This window comes from Myxocyprinus asiaticus, chromosome 5, assembly GCF_019703515.2.
Source record: "Myxocyprinus asiaticus isolate MX2 ecotype Aquarium Trade chromosome 5, UBuf_Myxa_2, whole genome shotgun sequence".
In the NCBI taxonomy this organism is placed as follows: Eukaryota; Metazoa; Chordata; class Actinopteri; order Cypriniformes; family Catostomidae; genus Myxocyprinus; species Myxocyprinus asiaticus.
The window spans coordinates 51,020,494-51,042,747 of record NC_059348.1 but is presented as its reverse complement, the minus strand read 5'-3'; the positions used below and the strand labels follow the sequence as shown (position 1 = coordinate 51,042,747).

The window sequence follows — 22,254 nt, the reverse complement described above, 5'->3', positions numbered from 1 at the left end:
TTATTTTATTTATTTTTTCTGCAGAGAGTATTGTAATTTCAAAAATATTTCTTTATTTATTATTTTCCTCTACCATAACTTGCAACTCAAGCTTTGTGATATATACTGTATATTGTCAGTAAACAGTGCAATACATTGTAAATGTTATTCATATTTACATACATGTGACATATTGACAATTGTGCCATGGTGCAATTATGAACTAGTCGTTAATTGAGTCACTTAAAGTTAGTTGATTGTATATGTTTATGTACATGCATATATGCATGCAACGCATACATTATGAATAGCATTTTAATATGGATGTATCCATATAGAGAACAGATATGTATGTGAAAGCTGTGTCCATATAAAACCCAGAATGACCCCCCCACAGCTCTGCCACCCACACAGAATATGCCATATGCTGCTCTATACTTTACCTGTACACACACAGAGAGAGACAGAGAGAGAGAGACAGAGAGAGAGAGAGAGAGAGAGAGAGAGAGAGAGAGAGAGAGAGCACACTCATGGTTAACCTATTAGCCAAAAAAGAGCAATTGCATGCAACCATTCAGACCTTCATCCTTAAGACTGTTTGCCTGTAGACCACACACACACACACACACACACACACACACACTGCTCCTGTCAGGGAGCAGCTGTCAAAGACTGACTGAAGGAGAGTGAGAGGAAGGATGGTGTCAATGGCCTGGAGGTTTCCAGCTCCAGAGATTCACATGTCAAACACTGTCTGAGAAACATTTTCACACTAACATTCTGCAACGACAGAGCAGGACAAGGTGTCATTGACCATGAACATTCAGCCTAAATTTGCCCTTTGAAACAATGTAATGTTATCTTTAAGGCACATCATTCACATCTTCACGTCATTGAGGTTTTCTGCTTTAAATGTAGTATATTTGTCAGTTTTACAAAACAATAATAATAATAATAATAATAATAATAATAATAATAATAGGCACCACATCTTGTAGTCTTGTACACTTGACGTTAAATAATTTATATTCTCCTGTATTAGCGGGATGACAAAACAATGTGGATGATAAAATAATTTCATCCTCATTTATGTAAATATATATATAGTTATAAATTTCGCGTTTACTAAAAAGAATGTAAAACGCCAAATTTGCTTGCAATATTCTGACAAACAGCGATATGAGACTGTTTATCTGCCACCACTGCTTTTGAGTCTCAGAGGGTTTAAAACGACTTTTTACATGGAAATAAATGAATAATAATAATAATAATTCTCTTGACTATATTTAAGTTGTTGGATAATAATAAAAACCTGATTTTGCGAGGTGTTTCATTCAGTCCGGCCTCTTATAAAGCGAACAGTCTGACGAAATGCTGGAGTCCAATGTCCGACCTCATGAACTATTCGTTTCATTCTCAAGAGGAACTTAGTTTAGGTCATATTGATGATGATGAGAATGATAGTAATAATAATAATAATAATAATAATAATAATAATACGAAGAATCACAGAATTGTTCACTGGGGTTTTTTAATTATTCTTGAATCTCATCTATCTATTGTACAAGTGCAAAGTAAGGTTTAACTCTTTCGAATACATTTATAGATTTTAGTAAAGAAATCCTCTATTTACACTTCGAAATCAATATATATTAAAGTAGGCCTATACTTCGTTTTAAATGGTAAATCTGTAGAAAAGCACCAAACCTTTTGATTGTTTAAGGAAAATACAATTCGTTAAATGTTTTAGCTAACATAATAATAATAATAATAATAATAATAATAATAATAAAATTACATTAAAGCCATGCACATACATTATTAACAAGCTTGTAAAATGTAGTTATGAATTCAGCATGTTCGCACTGAAACCCCAGTGGAGCACTTAAATCCAAATATGAATAAACATAAGGTCAAATACAAACAATTGCTAATTGAATATTTATTATTTTAAGTTTTGTATTTAACCCTCTGTTGTTGGAGTTCACAGCCGGGCCATACCTAAAAAAATTAAACAATATTTAATACTTTAAATCGAATAGGCGGGTGTCAGATTACTTCGTGCTGTTGAGTTTTTATTTGAATGTATCAAGCAGTTCTTCATTAAATGCATCAGGCCTATACAAAAAAAAAAAAAAAAAAAAAAAAAAATGGTCCATATTTCAGACTTTAAGTGTTTACAAAACGTCACTACAATACTTATGCAAAACTTTTAAAGACCCGTGCACTTTGCAAGACTCTTTGCATTTTCTTGCTGGCCAATAGAGCCTAAATAACAGCTATTTTACAGGCCTCTCACTGGACGAATGAACTGAACTGATTTCAAATAAACTCAATTCCGCTGCAATGAAACAGATCTGAATCTGTTTATTTCATCACAATGTGCTCTTTATTATAGACTATCCCGTATTTCTATTCATGTCCATTTCCTGTTTTCTTTCTAAAATACGTTTCAGACACTTATTGAAATTGTGTTAATGAGTGTTGCTGATTTATTAATGTACATGTTTACATGTGTGTATACATTTACATAGTTGCTAATATGCATGAATTAATATCTTCACATGATAATATTTGTGTTCCGTTGATTTCAAAACACATCTAATCCTAATGCTGATAAATGATAAACTTTTACAAATACTTCCTGAAGAAAAGGCAAATCAAAAACACAGTTCATCACATTCAAGATTTATTTCGACAAGGTGATCGAAATACAAACGAAGTGACCTCTTCAAGTTCTCCTTTTACATTCGCATTTACAAGACCCGATGTACCTCAGTGAATTACACGAACGAAAAAAATAAAAATAAAAAAAATAAAATAAAAAAAAGGAAAAGAAAAAAATCACATTACTTTTGCGGATGTTCGCAACCAGATTCGGGAGTATCACATCAAAGACAAAACTGTCCAACGAATAAATACAATTCACACAGTTAGGCTATATTTACACGTCTTCAAAAACTGTCATTAGTAAATGCACGGATGTCATTCTGTGTTGCATAGTTCCATTATTGCTATCATGAATCGAATGACGTTTTGAATAGCGCGTGGTAATATAACACTAATAAACAAATGTCCACAAATCGAGGCAAATATTTTTTCTTTTATTTTAAAAGGCCTTAAAATATATTTCCATCCTAATTTTTTCGATTAATTGATTGTAATAGCTACAGGCCTACCACAGCCTGCGTCAATGCATTAGCATGTGTCAATATCAACAAAACTATGCAATCTGAAATAAATAGAATTGATTTGACATTATTTTCAAATATGCTATGATGAAATCAAGCTTACAACGTTTAAAATGCAGGAGAAAAAAGAAAGAAAAAGAAAAACACCCTTTCCTGCAACAAGCACTAATTAATTGACAGATTAGTGTAACTGGCATCCAACCCCTACGCTTGCTTTTAATTATGGAAACCCGTATTTAATTCGTCCTGGCTCTGGAACGATTGGCTGCGGGGATGTAAGTCATAAGGGAAATGGCTGTCTGGGGAAACGCGGTACATGGAGCCCCGACCAGGCACGTTACAGTACCTCATTCCATAATGGCATTTCTTACTGTACTCTACTTGGTCCTCTTGTTTTTTAAGGGAGAAAATTCCATTATAATTGATCGGGGGGCTTATTTGGCCGTCGAAATGTGGGCTGCCGCCCTCCGGAGAGGCACTGTCGTAATAGGACTCGTAGGACGCGTAATAGTTATATGGCCGGAACGGTTTGGCGCTGTCCCTGGTCCCGGAGCTGAAGCCGGTGGGCGTGCCCGTCTCAGCGTTCGGGTACGGATACAGAGCATCGCATGGAGGCCTGCCAGAGAACGACACTTCCCCATTGTGATCGGTGAGGAAATTTCTGGCGTTCAACTGCAGGCAGCCCGCAACCAAGTTGGTGGTGGGCTGCGATAGTCCCTTGCACAGGGTCTGCACAAAGGCGAGCAGGTCGGGTCTCTTGCCCGCACTCAGAGTCTCAGATAGAGCCCAGATGTAATTCTTGGCCAGCCTCAAAGTCTCGATCTTGGAGAGCTTTTGCGTTTTGGAGTAGCAGGGCACGACCTTGCGCAGGCTCTCTAGCGCGTCGTTGAGCCCGTGCATGCGGCTGCGCTCGCGCGCGTTCGCTTCTTGGCGCCGCACTTTCACGCGATCTACTCGCCCGTCAGGAAATTTCTTTTTACGCGGGCCTTTCTTCTTAAGGAGACCGTTCTCGTCCCGGTCATCCTCTCTTTCTTCTTCCCTGTCCGTGTTGTCGTCCTCAGCCTCCTTGGGCTCCGTGTTGGAGGCGTTATTGAGCGTGCGCACTTCTTGACGCTGGAATCTGGCACCGAAATGAGATTCGCGCATCATGTCTGGATCTTCGAATGGTACGGTTAACATCGTCCCTGGAAACCAAACGTAAATTGAGTCAGTGAACATATGGGATAAGTTGAGGTCTGTTAGAGAGAACATGAAAGTTGAACTACTTTGAACTTGACGCATCAACGCACAGGGGAAAATAGTGATACGTGTTAAAGAGAGAGAGAGAGAGAGCGAGAGAGAGAGAGAGAGAGAGAGAGAGAGAGAGAGACTGCCCAATAAGTCTGTCTGACGCATGTGTACACAGACCAACAATTGAGAAACAGAATAACACAGACGGAACGCTGGAACGTGTCCTGCGTGAACGACCCCTGTAAAGTGCCAGGTAAATCATTGGCTTGAACAACATGAAAAAGGTAGCCACCCATAACCCAGAGTAGCCTTCTTGTTTTTAAACAAAACAAACAATTACACCAAAAACAAATTCGCGCGGCAAAACTGACTATAAATCAGTCGCAAAATGTTCTCTTAAAGGGGCGTTCATTAGGTCGCGTTCTTGCGTGAAAACCCCCCCAGTGAGACAGAGACGATTGCTACAACATAGCAAAGATTCAAGCCAAACATAACATATTTTTTAAACAATAAACCAAAAATAAATGCATGACAAAGTTATCACTATTAATCATTTGACCGATTTTTCGATTGCAACATTTTCGCTTAAGGGGCCTTCACAGGTCGAGTTCTTGCGTTTAAAAACAGCGAGATGGAGCTTTGGTCGTTTTAACAATATTGGTAGCAAAGATTGGAGCAAATCATGACAGAGAATTTAAAAAAAAAAAAAAAGAAGTCAAAATAAATGGATAGCAAAACTGACAAAAATAAATGTAGAAGGCTATATGGCAAAATTAACATCAATTAATTTTCGATTGCTCACCTGTTTGTTTTAGTGTTTAGCTTGCATGCTCAAATTCCTCACGATATTCAGAACTACCTCCCATGTGCTTGATGTTGAGCTGTAAGAATTCCTTTAATCTCTCTCTCTCTCTCTCTCTCTCTCTCTCTCTCTCTCTCTCTCTCTCTCTCTCTCTCTGAGAAATGACACCCATGCCAGGCACCAGCGCTGGTACCCATGCCATCTGCCACTGACGTTCTGATGGTCACGTGACGCAGTCTCGAGGGACCTTCATTCCTCTCTCATCATCTGGCGCGCTCGGTAATGGGCACCGGGAGGCTCTCATTTACCGTCAAAAAAACTCAGAGTAAAAAAAGAGATTAATGCCAGTACTGCTGGCAATACTAGTGAAGAGACTGCTAAATCGTTTTGCCTTTAAAGTGAGGCATGTATTTGATTATAGGGCGAGTCACGTCAAAACAGGCCTACAGTTAAGATGCATTTACGCTTGCATAAATAACAAAAAGGCATATATTAAAGGAGAATTATTAATTACAATAAAGAGCCACTGAGCTCAAGTCGTGTCCTAAAATGTGCTTCATATGGTAACATATAAATTAACTGTAAATTAACATGATTAAAATCTTGTAATAGCTTTTGTTAGATAACCTGAATCATCACAACTGATTATTTAAAGGAATATTCCGGGTTCAATGCAAGTTAAAGGAATAGCCATCATGCCATCCCAGATGTATATGGCTTTCTTTCTTCTACAGAACACAAATGAATATTTTAAGAAGAATATCTCAGCTCTGTTGGCCCATACAACGCAAGTGAATTGTGACCAAAACTTTGAAGCTCCAAAAAACACAAAAAGGTAGCATAAAAGTAATCCATATGACTCCAGTGGTTTAATCCATGTCTTCTGAAGTGATCCAATTGGTTTTGGGTGAGAACAGACCAAAAATCGAACTCCTTTTTTGCAGTCTCAAGGCACAATCATGATTTTAAACATGATTCCTAGTGCTTGACGCATACGCAGAGCGCTAGATGGCACTAGGAAGTGTAATCGAGCTTGAAATCATGATTGCCAAGAAGACTGCTGATGTCAAGATTTATAGTGAAAAAGGAATTATATTTTGGTCTGTTCTATTCCAAAATCGATTTGATTGAGTCTGAAGACATGGATTTAACCTCTGGAGTCTTATGGATTACTTTTATGCTGCTTTTATGTGCGTTTTGGAGCTTCAACGTTTTGGTCACCATTCATTTGCATTGTGAGGACCTGCAGAGCTGAGATATTCTTCTAAAAATCTTTGTTTGAGTTCAGCAGAAGAAAGTAAGTATACACATCAGGGGTGGCATGAGGGTGAGTAAATGATGAGAGAATTTTCATTTTGGGGTGAACTATCCCTTTAAAGCTCAATCGACAACATTTGTGGCATAATACTGATAACCACAAACGATTTTTTCAATTTATCCCTCGTTTCTTTTAGAATCGCAGTTACAATAAGGCACTTACAATGGAAGCCAGTTTAAAAACATTAAAATACACACTGTTTCAAAAGTATAGTCACAATATTTAAGCGTTACACATGTTAAATAACGGAAATATTTCTGTGTGCAGCAAAGGGCAGTCCCAAAAACAGCGACATTTGGACACACACACACACACATTCACACTTTCACACACTGCCCCCAAAATGCCTCAGCTGGCATTCTGTGCGTTCTGGTCCAGTTCACACCAGCATCTGATGAGTCAAACTCCTCATTTCAGACTAATCAGTTGACTGCACTAATTGCAAATGCAAATATGCAAATTTAAATTAATTAATTACTCCACTAATTAGTTCTCTGGTCTTTTCAGGTAATAAATCATTGTGTAGTTGAAAGAAAGAAGGAGAGAGAGGCTAAATGCATTTATCTGCCAGCTAATACTCTTATAGTCATACACAAGGGTTTAGCAGGACCTCAGCAGGGCTCATTTGTTCACTCTGTCCATAAAGGAAATGAATGATCCTTAAAAATGTCCACTAATAGCTATTATTAGGTCAAACTTCCAGTATGACTACTGGATGCATAAGTTTAAGCGATGCAACGGTTTGAGGCACACTGGAAACTTTGAAGTGAACATTGTAAATGACATGCAAAAAGCATGGACCAATCAGCTGTGGGACTGAGTAGACTTCAGGGACCGTTATGGGTAAATAACCAGTAACATACTTTATTTTCAGCGGAAATCCACTGGTAAACATTTACTTATATAGTTATTATTGTAATGTTACTGTTGCTAAAACTGCATATCACGTGGTTAGAAACAAAATATAATTTAAAGGAATATTCCGGGTTCAGTACAAGTTAAGTTCAGTCGACAGCATTTGTGGCATAATGTTGATGACCACAAAAAATATTTTGACGTGCCTCAAAATAATTACAGTGAGGTTACATAACTTTACAGTGAGGCACTTACAATGGAAGTGAATGGGGGCCAATTTTTTAACATTAAAATACCCACTTTTTCGAAAGTATAGCCACAATATGTGTGTTAACATGATTTCATTGTAATAAAATCACTTACTAACCTGGCTAAATTACTGTGTAAAGTTATAGCCAATTTTACAACTTCGTTGCCATGACGATATAATGTCAACAAACCCTAAAATGACTCTAAAAACAACTTTACAGCTCAAATAATAGATGAGTTTTAACAGGTGAATTAATGTTAGAGCTTTTATAACATAATAAGCTTCACATTTCTGCCTTTAACCCCTCCAAAAATTGGCCCCATTCACGTCCATTGTAAGTGCCTCATTGTAAACCTGATTTTTGCTTTTTTTTAAAAAAAGAAGAAGAAAGGAGGGACGAGTCAAAATTATTTTTTTGTGGTAATCAACATTATGCCACAAATGCTGTCGGTTGAGCTTAACTTGTATTGAACCCAGAATATTCCTTTAATTAGTCGACCACACCAAAAAAATCAACACAAGCTAGCTTATGTCACATTCATGGTACATCCCACACCGCACATTTCTGCACTATTCTACATCATTTTGTAGTGTAAGTTGTGTGAGTAGTATGTTAACACTGAAAATGCAACAAAAAGAAGTGTACTTTAGATGTGTCCCAAGTGAAACACTATACACTAAGCGCTCAGTCATGTAGTGTATACATTTTAAAAGTGTAATATTGTCCCACATGGAACACTTTTTTTTTTTTTTTTCTTTTTCTCTCAATTTGGAATGGCCAATTAACAATGTGCTTTTAAGTCCTTGTGGTCATGTAGTGATTCGCCTCAGTCCAGGTGGTGGAGGACGAATCCCAGTTGCCTCTGCGTCTGAGATCGTCAACCTCGGCTTGTTGAGCGTGTTGCCACGGAGACTTAGCGCGTGTGGAGGCTTCACGCCATCCACCGCAGCATCCACGCTCAACTCACCACGCGCCCCACTGAAAATGAACCACATTATAGCGATCACGAGGAGGTTACCCCATGTGACTCTACCCTCCCTAGCAACCGGGCCAATTTGGTTGCTTAGCAGACCTGGCTGGAGTCACTCAGCATGCCCTGGGATTCGAACTAGCGAACTAGCGAACTCCAGGGGTGGTAGCCAGCTACCCAGGCCCCCTACACTTATTGTTTTTTTACTACACGGAAGCATTCGCTGTTTAACAGCTGATGGAAATGAAGTTTTAAACGCATGTCATGTGTTGCCGCTAGCGTTAGCACGTTAGCCAAGTTCAGTTCAACACTTGTGTCTCAATCAACATACATATTCACACAGCGAGGGGTGATGGTAAAGCATTCAACTTACACTTAAGTTTCTCCAGTTGCTACATTCTCCACTATTTACAACTGTTTGTCAGACCAGTAATGCAGCCAGGTAACTCCGCCCCTTCTGCAAAGTACGCCAAGCAGCGAGTGCCGAATGCATGAAGTGTCCAACATTCCATACTCCGTTTTGATGGTTGAAAAAGTGCATCATCTGGGTACTCGTAGTACACTTCTTTTTGTTGCATTTTCAGTGTTAACATACTACGCACACTACAAAATGACATAGAACGGAGCAGAAGTGTGCGGTTTGGGACACACTTTATGAGTACCCAGATGATGCATTTCTTTAACCGTTAAAATGAAGTGAGGAATTTTGGACACTTAATGCACTCAGTGCTCGCGGCTTGCCATACATAGTGGAAGGGGTGGAGTTACCTGGCTGAGTTGCTGGTCTGACGAAACAGTTGTAAATAATGGAGAAAGTAGCAACTAGCGAAACTTCGGTGAAGACAGCGCCTCACAAATGTGAGTTGAGAGCTTTAACATCACCCACGCTGACACATCACTTCCGTCTGCTGTTAAACTGTGAATGCTTCCCTTTAGTAAAAAAAACGTCAAGTGTTCCATTTGGGACGATACTACATTTTGAAATCTCATACACTAAATGGCTGAGTGCATAGTGTATATTAAAAGTGCATCGTGTATTGTGTGTCATTTGGGACACAGCTTCAGAAGTTATTGAAATATGTATAGCGAATAAAATGAATGGCTGAAAGATTCACACGTTTTTTTACGCATATATGGTAAATAAAGTCATTTTATTTTAGAAGGATGGAATAATAAAGTGGCTGGAGTAGTTCAGTGCGTCAGCAATTGAACGGTTGCATCCAGTGTAGAGAGCGTAATTGATTATAATGGGATCTATTTGGTTTTGACGCACCGCTCGTGTCCGGTGTAGACAGGGTGTGAGAACAAATGTCTGACAGTGACTTATAAGTACATTTAAGGTTTTTATCGCTAAATGTGTTTCCTGGAAATCAACTCTTGATTGAATATTGATTGAAATTTAGGCTACTAACAGAAATTACCATTGTAATACCATGTTCTTTAGACATGCTTGGAATACCACACACAAAAAATATATTTTATCCTATTTTAAAGATTTAAGCATTTCAATTTCATAACAAAATTCCATAAAATTGAATTGTGTAATGTTTAACCAAATTAAGTTATATTTAGGTTTTTATTTTATTTTACTTTATTAAAGATTGACAAATTCAGCTGATGGAATTTGGTTATGAAATCGAAATGTGTTAATCCTAAAAAAAAAAAAAAAAATCATTTTGAGTATTAATATCAATATGTATGAATACTGTAATCATTCGGTACCACAAAGTACCATCATGGTATTTCCACAACATCTTTTAGTGTTCTAAGAGGTAGAGGCGTGTTTGCAGTGTGGAGGCTGTTAAACCTGAATGATGGTTTGCTAATTTTTCCACCAGTAAATTAGGCTCTTTGTTGCCACAGCGATGACAGCTTGTGCTCGTCAGCTGTTTTAATTATCAAATTATCAGCATTTAAAGACAGTGTGACGAGCCGAGTTGCTACTGAAGGCGCTGGAACTCTCACAATGAGAAGATGAGATGAGCCGCCTGCCAGAATCACAGGTGACATCAGATTGGTGGTCTGTTGCACAGATAATCTTACAAACAGAAAGAAGGAGAGATGTTTAGATGAAGAAAATCTGTGCAGTACCTTTTCTTGAGTAAATGTTTTTAAAAATAGGTCTGGTGAAACTTTTAAAGGAGCTGCTCTGCAGATGTTTTGTGCAATGGCATTAACTAACACTTACACTTTACTGACAGTGTTGTGAGACGCACCTTTATTGTGTTGAAAGATACAAAAATTGCCCTGATTTCAACCACACTCACACAAACATCATAAATCAAAACACAACGTAAGTAACTTCACATTGTGATAGGTGAGCTATATCTGTTGGATCTTAGATGTCCTGCTTAAGGTGCTTAAAGGGATAGTTCACCCAAAAATGCAAATTCTCTCATCATTTACTCACCCTCATGCAATCCCAGATGTGTATGACTTTCTTTCTTCTGCTGAACACAAAGACAGTTTTTTAGAAGAATATCTCAGCTTGGTAGGTCCATACAATGCAAGTGAATGGTGACCAAAACTTTGAAGCTCCAAAAGGCACATTAAGGCAGCAAAAAAGTAATCCATAAGACTCCAGTGGTTAAATCTGTATCTTCAGAAGTGTATGGGTGAGAGGCAGCTCAATATTTAAGTCCTTTTTTAATTCAAAAGATACGTACAAGGAATGCTAATCGCCAAAAACAAAAGAAGAAGAATGTGAACGTGAAAGTGGAGATTGATAGTAAAAAAGGACATTTATTAGTTGTTCTTAAGAATTCATAGAGATTTTAGCTCTTTTTAGTATTATTGGTGTTGTTTTCCTGTAATTAGTTGTTTCGTGTAAAGGCACCATTAAGGTGATTAGTGTTCCCTTTGGTGAACTTGTATCCTGTTCAGTTCATGCAATATTTCCTTGCACATGTGAATGCGCATAGATGAAGTGCAGCTTTGTTTGCACTTCTTTGGAGAATCAAGTTTAATAACTGGCCTTAGTCATAATTTACTTAGTTATTATTGAGTCAATTTAATAAGTAGAAACAATAATATAAATGTGAAACAATGTGTTTCAACATTAGTTGTTAAATCTTATTCATGTGACATACCTTTTTAAGTAAATAAAGTTGAATGAATGGATACATTTGTGTATATCTAACAAGGTTTTTCTAGTTATGCTGTCCTAAAATTACCATAAGTTTAATTTACTTAAAATGATGCAAAAATGCTACATATATATTTTAAGTAAATCAATTACAAAAACAATTTTATTGAAGGGGCCAAGTTATATTAAATAAACTTAATCAGAATGCTAAAAAAACAGCTGAAAAGCAAGATGTAGGCCTGCAGAATATAAAATGATTAATAATCTCCTAGTTAGGGGATGGGGACTTTCGAAATATCATCTTGACAATGGGGGAACTTGAAGTCAATAAGGTTGAGAACCACTGATGTAAACGATCCCTTTATGGTATCGTTGCGCATATCATGTGAAAGTTACAAGGTTTACAAGCTATGGTCAGAACAGGAGTTGAAAGATTGGATGTAACTTTGCATAGACAAGGTTAGTACATTATGTTGTTCCAAAAATGTTTAGTTTTAAACATATGTTATAAGACTTGTGACAATGCTTTTGAAACTGTGTGTATTTCAGTGTTTATCCCGGTGCAGTGTCTAGCCACATAGGCATTACAGTAAAATACATTACTGTTTGCTTGTTTCAGTAAATTCAATCAAGAACAAAAACTTTTGGAATGTTTTCTATCAGAATTAAATAAGAACACCAAGGTTATAACAAGCTTATGAGATGATAATATTGATGCCACAGTGGCTGTAGAGGACAGTCACACACACAGTGAGATGTGCAGGTAGGCACTGTTATTCTAGAATGATTAGAGGACTTTGGGTTTCAGAACCACCACCTACAGCTGTGCTGTTTCTACCAATTACAAGGCCCATATGCCAGCAGCCCACTCCGCCCAGGTGGAACCTCAGATGGAAGGAAAGGACCTTTCCGAAAGGTGTGATGGTTTCACACAAACACAACTCAAACAAGAACACATATGTGGAGGTGTCTTATTTCCTGGAAGACACATGCACAATAACACTTATTAATATAGACACTTATTTATATAGTTAAATATAGAAAGGTTTATATTTTTGTGTATAATTCAATTAAGGGGAGTAGTAGATATACAAGAAGGACGTTTGGTGCAACATTGTTTAAATGAGTGTATGGATCAGGACTACAAGAAATGAAGTATTTAAAATATTCAGTGAGGTTTAAAATCACGAAAACACAGATGGAGATACACATATACTAATTAACATAAAATTTGAAATCATGAATAATTGATGTGTTTTTAAAATGTACAATGTAAATACATTAGAGGTAAGGTTTTGAGGGGGTGGGGGGGGGGGTTGCTTATAACAACTTCATACATTTCTACAGAACGTTTTAAGATTCCATTAGAATGAATGAATATTCAAAACAATGTCTTTGTACCGATCGGATTTACCTGTAGATGTTTATTTTTTGCACATTTACAAATATGGGCAGGCCATGTGATAATTATTTGTGTTAATTTTAAACATCACAGCATAGATCATACCATACCAAGATTCCAGTGGTTAAATCTATGTCTTCAGGAGTCATATGATAGGTGTGGGTGAGAAACAGATCAATATTTAAGTCCTTCTTTACTATAAATCACCACCTTTGATCAGCCCGACCAGTAGGTGGCTGAATGTGAAAGTCACTACCACACCTGAATGTTAAAGTAAAAGTGAAAGTGTAGATTTACAGAAAAAAAGGACTTAAATATAGATCTGTTTCTCATCCACACTTACCATATCACTTCAGAAGACATGGATTTAACCACTGGAGTCTTATGGATTACTTTTATGCTGCCTTTATGAGCTATTTGGACCTTATGAGTTCTGGTCACTATTCACTTGTATTGTGAGGACCAACAGAGCTGAGATATTCTGCTAAAAATCTTCATTTGTGTTCTGCACTATAAATAAAGTCACAAACATCCAGGGTGGCATGAGGTTAAGTAAATGATGAGAGAATTTTCATTTTTGGGTTAACTATTCCTTTAAAAACGCACTTAAAAAATTCGAGCTGCACATTTCTTCTTTTACATCCTCCGGAATGCCTTGCCCCATAGATTTCCACTGCTTATTTGTAAATTTTTTCCAATCGAAGATATTGTCTGAGGTAATCAGCAGCATGCCACTGATGATGTCCATAAAGATGTAAAATGTTTTGAACCAGAAACATAACATTTAAATAAATTACCAAATGTTGCCAATCTCACAATAAATTCCTTGTATTTTATTATTTGTTTTATTGATAAATGCAGTTTTTAAATGTAAAAAAAAAAAAAAAAAAAAAAAAAATCACAAAAACCTTCCGGGCAACACTTACTTTGACACCTTTACTTCTGCAATATTCTTCAGATAGCACAGCATATGGCCTGTTGCAATGGCGACCCGCTCTTGATTACAATATTCCTATTGGAAAATTCAGCTTTAATACGCTGACCTTTAGGAAACAGGACTGTAAAATACTGTCCATTTTCTTTTACAAAAATTAAGTAAACATAGAAGTGAATTTTAAATACTGTATCTTCACTACTTGGATTTCCAACTTGTTTGATAGTTATAGAAATCTGAATATTAATATGAACATTTCATTTAAATTAACTTAAAGTTCACACCTTCATGTAAACTAACTCTCAATCCCTAAATGCACAGTTGCTAACTTCAGCTCTTTATGTCCATACTGTTATCTTCCATCTTGTTAATATTCTTGTCATTGTGTAAATAACTTCTTATTAATGAAGTTAAGTGCCTGAGCTTGACCTGAGCATATTGCTGAAGTCTGGAATAGAAATACTTCCTTAAATTGCAATACAAGCACAATCATTGCTAAAGAGTGTTAAGGGTACTGCATAACACAAACGACCCAGTTGTAATATAGAGGTATATAGGGACTCTTAAACACTCACAGACACAGATGTATGGCATGTGATGTGTGCGCACACCTGCTTAGATGCCCCGATGATCATTTTCACTTTGACATGTTTGCTGCGAAAACTGAATATGGTGTAACTGAAGTGCTATGTTTCTGTCCCGAGAGTTCTTGTTTGTGCTGTTTTTTAATGTATGAAACACACATGTAATTTTAAATTAAAATCTGTTATGTAAAAACAGATGGAAGCTCAGATGTGAAAAGCTCAGTTTGTATTTCAGGCCCAAGGCTGGTACTAAACCAATACGATCTCTCTCAGTCAAGATGTTTGATTTAAGGGTTTAAAGCAAACTGTAGAACATGCAGACTGCACACTACAGGTGTACGCTAATCAGTAACTGTATGTTGTCTCTTTTACACGAAGGATGAGTTGGTAGATGTTCCAGAGAGATGGAACTGCTCACCTGCTGTTTCACCAAGTGAAAAAATAAAATCAATCAACTCTGACAAATCTTGGAGATTAAAGAATGCACTTCAGTGAGATAGACAAAGAGAACTACACACAAGCCCAGACAGTCTTTCATACACACCATATTCCTTACAGAAAATCTGTTCTCTTACAATGACAGTAGTGACATCTTGTGGCTAGTTTTAGATGCACACCTCAAAAGGAATTTTCTGTGTTATATTCAACTTGCCACCTATCTTAAATAGCCTGGCATGCTGTCAGTAACTTGACAATTCTCTCATTATTTACTCACCCTCATGCCATCCCAGATGTGTATGACTGTCTTTCTTCAGCAGAACACAAATATAGATTTTTAGAAGATAGAGCTCTGTCAGTTCCCAGATCTTTGTGCCAGATCTTTGACGGTCCAAAAGTCACATTTAGGCAACATAAAAGTAATCCACACAACTCCAGTCGATCAGTGAATGTATTCTGAATCAAATTGATAGGTTTGTGTAAAAATGAAGCTATAATTAAAACATTATTAACTTTTAAAAAGCGCTTCCTGCCAGCAGTTGATGCATCACGCAGCTGCCGTGTGACGCAAGCGTGTCGGAGAGTTCATGCGAGAATTCAAAAGTGGCGCTTATTTACAACAGAGAACGAATGTCACGCGAGAGTTCGGCCATATCAAACAGCATCAGAGCCCTGGACGGAAGCACCGATTTAAATTTAAAAACATTTTAATTATCTATTGTTTCTAACATAAACCTATCGATTCGCTTCAGAAGACATTCATTGATCGACTGGAGTCATGTGGATTACTTTTAAGCTGCCTAAATGTGACTTTTGGACCGTCAAAGAACTAGCACCCGTTTACTTGCATTATAAGGACCTGACAGAGCTCTATCTTCTTCTAAAAATTTGTGTTCTGCTGAAGAAAGACAGTCATACACATCTGGAATGGCATCAGGGTAAGTGAATAATGAGAGAATTGTCATTTTTGGGTGAACTATTCCTTTAAGTTACACACACAAACACAGGTTTGTTTCACTATATACAGTTGAAGTCAGAAGTTTACATACACCTTAGCCAAATACATTTAATCTCAGATTTTCACAATTACTGACATATAAACATTCCTTGTTTTAGGTCAGTTAGGATCACTACTCTATTTTAAGAATGTGAAATGTCAGAATAATAGTAGAGAGAATGATTTATTTCAGTTTTTATTTCTTCACATTCCAGTGGGTCAGAAGTTTACATACACTTTGTTAGTATTTGGTAGCATTGCTTTTAAATAGTTTAACTTGGTTCAAACATTTTGGGTAGCCTTCCACAAGCTTCTCACAATAAGTTGCTGGAATTTTGGCCCATTCCTCCAGACAGAACTTCTGTCAGGTTTGTAGGCCTCCTTGCTCGCACACGCTTTTTTCAGTTCTGCCCAAACATTTTCTAGCGGATTGAGGTCAGGGCTTTGTGATGACAACTCCAATACCTTGACTTTGTTGTCCTTAAGCCATTTTGCCACAACTTTGGAGGTATGCTTGGGGTCATTGTCCATTTGGAAGACCTATTTGCGACCGAGCTTTAACTTCCTGGCTGATGTCTTGAGATGTTGCTTCAATATATCCACATAATTTTCCTTCCTCATGATGCCATATATTTTGTAAAGTGCACCAGTCCCTCCTACAGCAAAGCACCCCCACAACATGATGCTGCCACCCCCGTGCTTCACGGTTGGGATGGTATTCTTCTGCTTGCAAACCTCACCCTTTTTCCTCCAAACATAACGATGGTCCTTATGGCCAAACAGTTCAATATTTGTTTCATCAGACCAGAGGACATTTCTCCAAAAAGTAAGATCTTTGTCCCCATGTGCAATTGCACATTTTATTGCAGTTTTGGAGCAGTGGCTTCTTCCTTGCCGAGCAGCCTTTCAGGTTATGTCGATATAGGACTAATTTTACTGTGGATATAGATACTTGTCTACCTGTTTCCTCCAGCATCTTCACGAGGTCCTTTGCTGTTTTTCTGGGATTGATTTGCACTTTTCGCACCAAACTATGTTCATCTCTAGGAGACATAATGCATCTCCTTCCTGAGCGGTATGATAGCTGCGTGGTCCCATGGTGTTTATAGTTACATACTATTGTTTGTACAGATGAACGTGGTAACATCAGGTATTTGGAAATTGCTCCCAAGGATGAACCAGACTTGTGGAGGTCCACATTTTTTTTCTGATTCCTTTTGATTTTCCCATGATGTCAAGCAAAGAGGCACTGAGTTTGAAGGTAGGCCTTAAAATACATCCACAGGTACACCGCCAATCGACTCCAGCTGCCAGCTGGCCTATCAGAAGCTAACTGGCTAATTGCCTAAAGGCTTGACATAATTTTCTGGAATTTTCCAATCTGCTTAAAGGCACAGTTAACTTAGTGTATGTAAACTTCTGACTCACTGGAATTGTGATATAGTCAATTAAAAGTGAAACAATCTGTCTGTAAACAATTGTTGGAAAAATTACTTGTGTCATGCACAAAGTAGATGTCCTAAACGACTTGACAAAACTGTAGTTTGCTAATATGAAATCTGTGGAGTAGTTAAAAAATTTGTTTTAATATCTTCAACCTAAGTGTATGTAAACTTCTGGATTCAACTGTAAGTGAGGACATCTCATAGACTTCCATTGATTTCATAGCAGGCTAATGATATTTTCTATCCCCTAAACCTAACCCTCGCAGAAACCTGTGCACATCAGTAGATTTTAAGCTAAACAAGATTTGGCCGATTTATGGGCCATTTTTTTTACTAGTGAGGACCACCTAAAATGTCCTCACTAGTGGGTTCTCAAAAAGTTCCAGTATATTAGTGAGGACAATTTCAAAAATTTGGAACTCACAAATATAGTGAAACCTGTACGCATGCACACACACACGCACACGCACACGCACACGCACACACACACAAACACAAACACAGTCCCAAAAACAGCAGCAAATTTTTTCTGAGCCCTTTAAGTTGATGTTTATTGTGAATCACGGTTGTGCAGACGCAGAGGAATATACAGTAGTGGCAGATGCCACTCTCTTTGTGTCCTGCTCAAAAACAGACATCATGGGAACAGCTATACATTAAAGATCACAGTGTAAACTTTAGAAAGTGAACACGATCAGCTCATACACACATGCACACACACTCAATCACACGCACACATGCTGTAGCATCATTCAGCACGTGCTGTCACATTCACCTGCCCCCGTCAACTGAAACCAGCTTGTCTGTGTAGTCTGAATCTACAGGAAGCTTTACAGGTAAACAAAGAAAAAAATAAATAAATAAATCATGTAACCCATTGTAATAAAGTGACAATTTGCTTAATTACAAAAGACATATTCATTATCTGCTCTTATGGCGGGAAATAACAATGTTATTCTTTTCTGCCGGTTGTGAAGAACAAGACATACACACTAATAATGCTAGTAAATAATATACATGAAACCAAAGCCAGTGAGAGGCAGCAAGAAAGAATTGTAGAGAATCTGTAGTCACAAACAAAAATAAATAAATAAAACAGTTTAGAAGCTCAACATTACTCACTTTGTACTCTCAAATCAAGAATACATCCAGAGAGAGCAACTTGAAACAAACACACAAAATCAATTTATACAATATCTATCGCATATCTCATCCACACCAACCCACTCATTCAACAAAGAAAAAGACCAGAGAAACCATATTAACAGCACAACAGATTACAAAAATAATCATATTAATTATTAAATTAAGTAAGTTATTAATGGGTGAATCACACAAAACCCATCAAGAACATGTCCAGGTCACATTTCACTTCAAAGTCCCAAGGAAAATAAAGGAACATTAAGATCTTTTGCAACGTGACATTATTTTAATGATAAATATGATTGTTTTACCCCTAATTATATATATATATATATATATATATATATATATATATATATATATATGTTTATTTCAATAAAGAAAGGTTGTTAACATTAGTTAATGCATTAGATATCATGAACTAACAATGCATAATGACATTTGTACAGCATTTATTTATATTTGTAAATGTTAATTTATCAAAATACTATTGTTTATTGTTATTTCATGTTAGCTCATATTGTATTAACTAAATGTTATGATATACAACTTTTTAATGAAAATTAATGAAATTAACATGAACCAAGATTAATAAATGCTGTAGAGGTATTGTTAATTGTTAGTTTATTTGAACTATTGTGTTATCTACTGTTAACGAATACTACCTTATTGTAAAGTGTTACCGAAATAATTGTATTGCAGTAATTTGTTTTCTGAAGTCAAAAGTAAACCATAAGAAATCGGAGGAAAATTTGCTGAAATGCTTTCAAATCAGGCTTGATTTTCATTATAGAAAATATAATTTCTTCTTTTTTTCTTTTTTGGGGTGTAATGTGACCTTCGTGAGATTTACCCTAATACATTTTTGTCATTTTTCGTTTAACTGATTGAAGAACAGAGGAAAGTTTGGTCACCGTAACAGACAAGATAGAAAAGATAGACTGGAATATGATGAAACACAGAGGTATATCAGGCAAATGTCACAAAAACCCCAAGAAATCAGAAAAAGGATGTAATTTGTGTGATATCCAGGAATTGCTGAGAAAGCACAGTGATATGGTTATGATCAACACGCTACTATGTTCTATTTTAATAAGAGTTACATTATCTATGCTGAACGCTAGTTTCTCTGCATATGTGTTCCTGTAGAAGACATTTCAGTTCTGTCAGTTTCAGAAAGACTACATAAAGAAAGGCATCTGTAGGTAGCGGGAAGGAAAATCTCAGGTCGAGTCAGGCTTTTTCTACTCCACAATTGTACAAAGACATGCTTGATTAGAAATACTGCCACTTCATACAGCTTTTCTCAATAATAAAAGCTCTGATCTAAGCGCTGACATATTAATGTACAATAATAATACATATACACATTCCGGATTTCATATACGCAACCTCTATTAGCAAACGAGGCTTATAATGAGTCATTACAGCAGAGCATGTTTGCTGAAATACATCATTCTGTGTCAAGTAAAGCGCATTTAAAACAGCTGAACCAAACATCACAATGTTGTCAGGCCAGAAAGCAGATTTGGATGAATATTGATCACTGATGCAAGCTGGGATAGACATGCCGATAGACATAAAAAGCATTTACAAATGAAGGTTGTTTTAGAAAGAATCCTAATTTGCCAATATTTTTTCAGCTGTTGCATGCTTTTCTTTACTGGCTCTTTTAGAGTGGATGTTGTGGTCTGATTCGTTAAATCAAAAGATTTAAGACTGTACAAAAGCATTGCCGGTTGCTGCCATCAGTTGTATCCTTTGTCGTCAAAGATCAGTCTTTAAAAGTCAAAGAGATCCCGTAGCAAAGATTTTGGAGAGAAAAGAGGCCAAACACAAATTAATGTAAGCTTTAGCTGTGTCCACAAGAGGCCGCTGTGTACCTTCAGTTCTGATTATTGTCCTTTGGACAAGGGTCCACTGTAAATCACTCTAGGCAGTTTCAGTTTCTGTTAAAAGAATATCAAAAATTATTTATAATAACTGGAAAAGAGACTTGAGCATGGAGAATACCACAATCACTTCTATGTAGCAAAACAACAACAGAATAGATGTGTAAATATTTACCTTTAAGCGTTTTCTCATCTTCATCTGCTGGTGATTCTGTCTCAGACACCTCTCCTGTTCACAAAGATCAGACATTCACTGATTCAGTTGAATAGAGAAAATATATCAGTCAACATAAAAAAAATAATAATAATAGCATTCAAATGTCATGGGAAAACAAGAGGCAGTGGAACATGCTTGTACATCAATGAAAGTTGGTGTACAGATGTAACAACGTTAAAGAAGATGTGCTGTCCTAATTTAGAAGCGCTCTTTATTAACTGTAAGCCTTTCTACTCGCCTCGTTTATTCTGGTGAGTTTTTATATTCCTCCACACGTGTGCATGAATGCAGCGCTGCAACAGCTGGCTGATTAAATCACAGACAAGGAACAACAACACCCGGACTCACTTATTATTATTCTTGGGGATTTTAACAAAGCAAACCTCAAAGGTGAACTGCCCAAATACAAACAGCCCATTACATGAGACAGAGACAGAAATATACTGGATCATTGCTACAAAACAATGAAGGATGCATATCGCTCTGTCCCTCGAGCAGCTTTGGGACTCTCTGATCACAGTCTGGATCATCTTCTTCCAAACTACAGGCAGAAACTAAAATCAGCTAAGCCTGTAGTAAAGACTGTAAGGAGATGGACTAATGAAGCAGAGCTGGAACTATAAGCCTGTTTTGACTGCAGTGATTAGAGTGTATTTGAGGCTGTAGACACCAATCTGGATGAGCTCACAGATACTGTGACATCATATATCAGTTTCTGTGAGGATATGTGCATTCCTACTAGGACTTATTTAACATACAACAATGACAAACCGTGGTTTACAGCAAAATTACAGCTTCATCAAGCAAAAGAGGATGTTTACAGAAGTAGGGATAAAATCTTGTACAGTCAGGCCAGGAACACACTGAATAAGGAAATTGGAGTGGCTAAAAGAAACTATTCTGATAAGCTGAAAAACAAGTTTTCAGCTAACGACCCTGCATCAGTGTGGAGTGGCCTGAAACAATTTACTAACTACAAGACTCCATCCCCCAACACTGTAGGGAACCAACAACTGGCTGATGACCTGAATGTGTTCTACTGTAGATTTGTAAGGCCCAATCCCACACCCGCTCTTACCTTCACATCACGCAAACATCAACACCTCCTGCAACCCCCCTCCTCCTGCTACTCAACCTGCACTTAAGATCTGTGAAGATCTGTGTGCCGTGTCTTCCAAAAACAAAAGAAAAGGAAAGCACAGGGCCCAGATGGTGTTTCACCCACTAAAAACCTGTGCTAACCAGCTGGCCCCCATCTTCACACTGATCTTCAATAGATCACTGGAGCAGTGTGAAGTCCCATGGTGCTTCAAATACTCAATCATCATTCCAGCCCCAAAGAAACCCAAAATCACAGGACTTAATGACTACAGACCCGTCGCTCTGACATCTGTGGTCATTAAGTCATTTGAGAGACTGGTTTTGACCCACCTGAAGGACATCACTGAACCCTTTCTAGATCTCCTTCAATTTGCTTATTGAGCAAACAGGTCTGTGAATGATGCAGTCAACATGGGATTG

The 22,254-nt window shown here is 37.2% G+C and overlaps 2 protein-coding genes across 2 annotated transcripts in view; both read right to left on the bottom strand.

Moving 5' to 3' along the window:
- Window positions 1-2,568: 2,568 nt before the first annotated feature.
- LOC127441647 (neurogenic differentiation factor 6-B-like) lies at window positions 2,569-5,271 on the bottom strand. Its single transcript, XM_051699272.1, has 2 exons — window positions 5,203-5,271; window positions 2,569-4,354 (listed from the first exon to the last, which is right to left on the bottom strand). Exon 2 carries the CDS (start codon window positions 4,347-4,349, stop codon window positions 3,387-3,389), a length of 963 nt encoding a protein of 320 aa, XP_051555232.1. The 5' UTR covers window positions 4,350-4,354; window positions 5,203-5,271; the 3' UTR covers window positions 2,569-3,386.
- Window positions 5,272-19,273: 14,002 nt separating this feature from the next.
- Window positions 19,274-22,254, bottom strand: part of LOC127441635 (dual specificity calcium/calmodulin-dependent 3',5'-cyclic nucleotide phosphodiesterase 1C-like) — a 99,596-nt gene continuing 96,615 nt past the window's right edge. The window contains exons 17-18 of the mRNA XM_051699251.1: window positions 20,692-20,745; window positions 19,274-20,573 (exon numbers count right to left, since the gene is read on the bottom strand). Coding sequence (XP_051555211.1) covers window positions 20,557-20,573; window positions 20,692-20,745 — 71 coding nt within the window. The 3' untranslated portion in view covers window positions 19,274-20,556. The remainder of the gene's footprint in view (window positions 20,574-20,691; window positions 20,746-22,254) is intronic.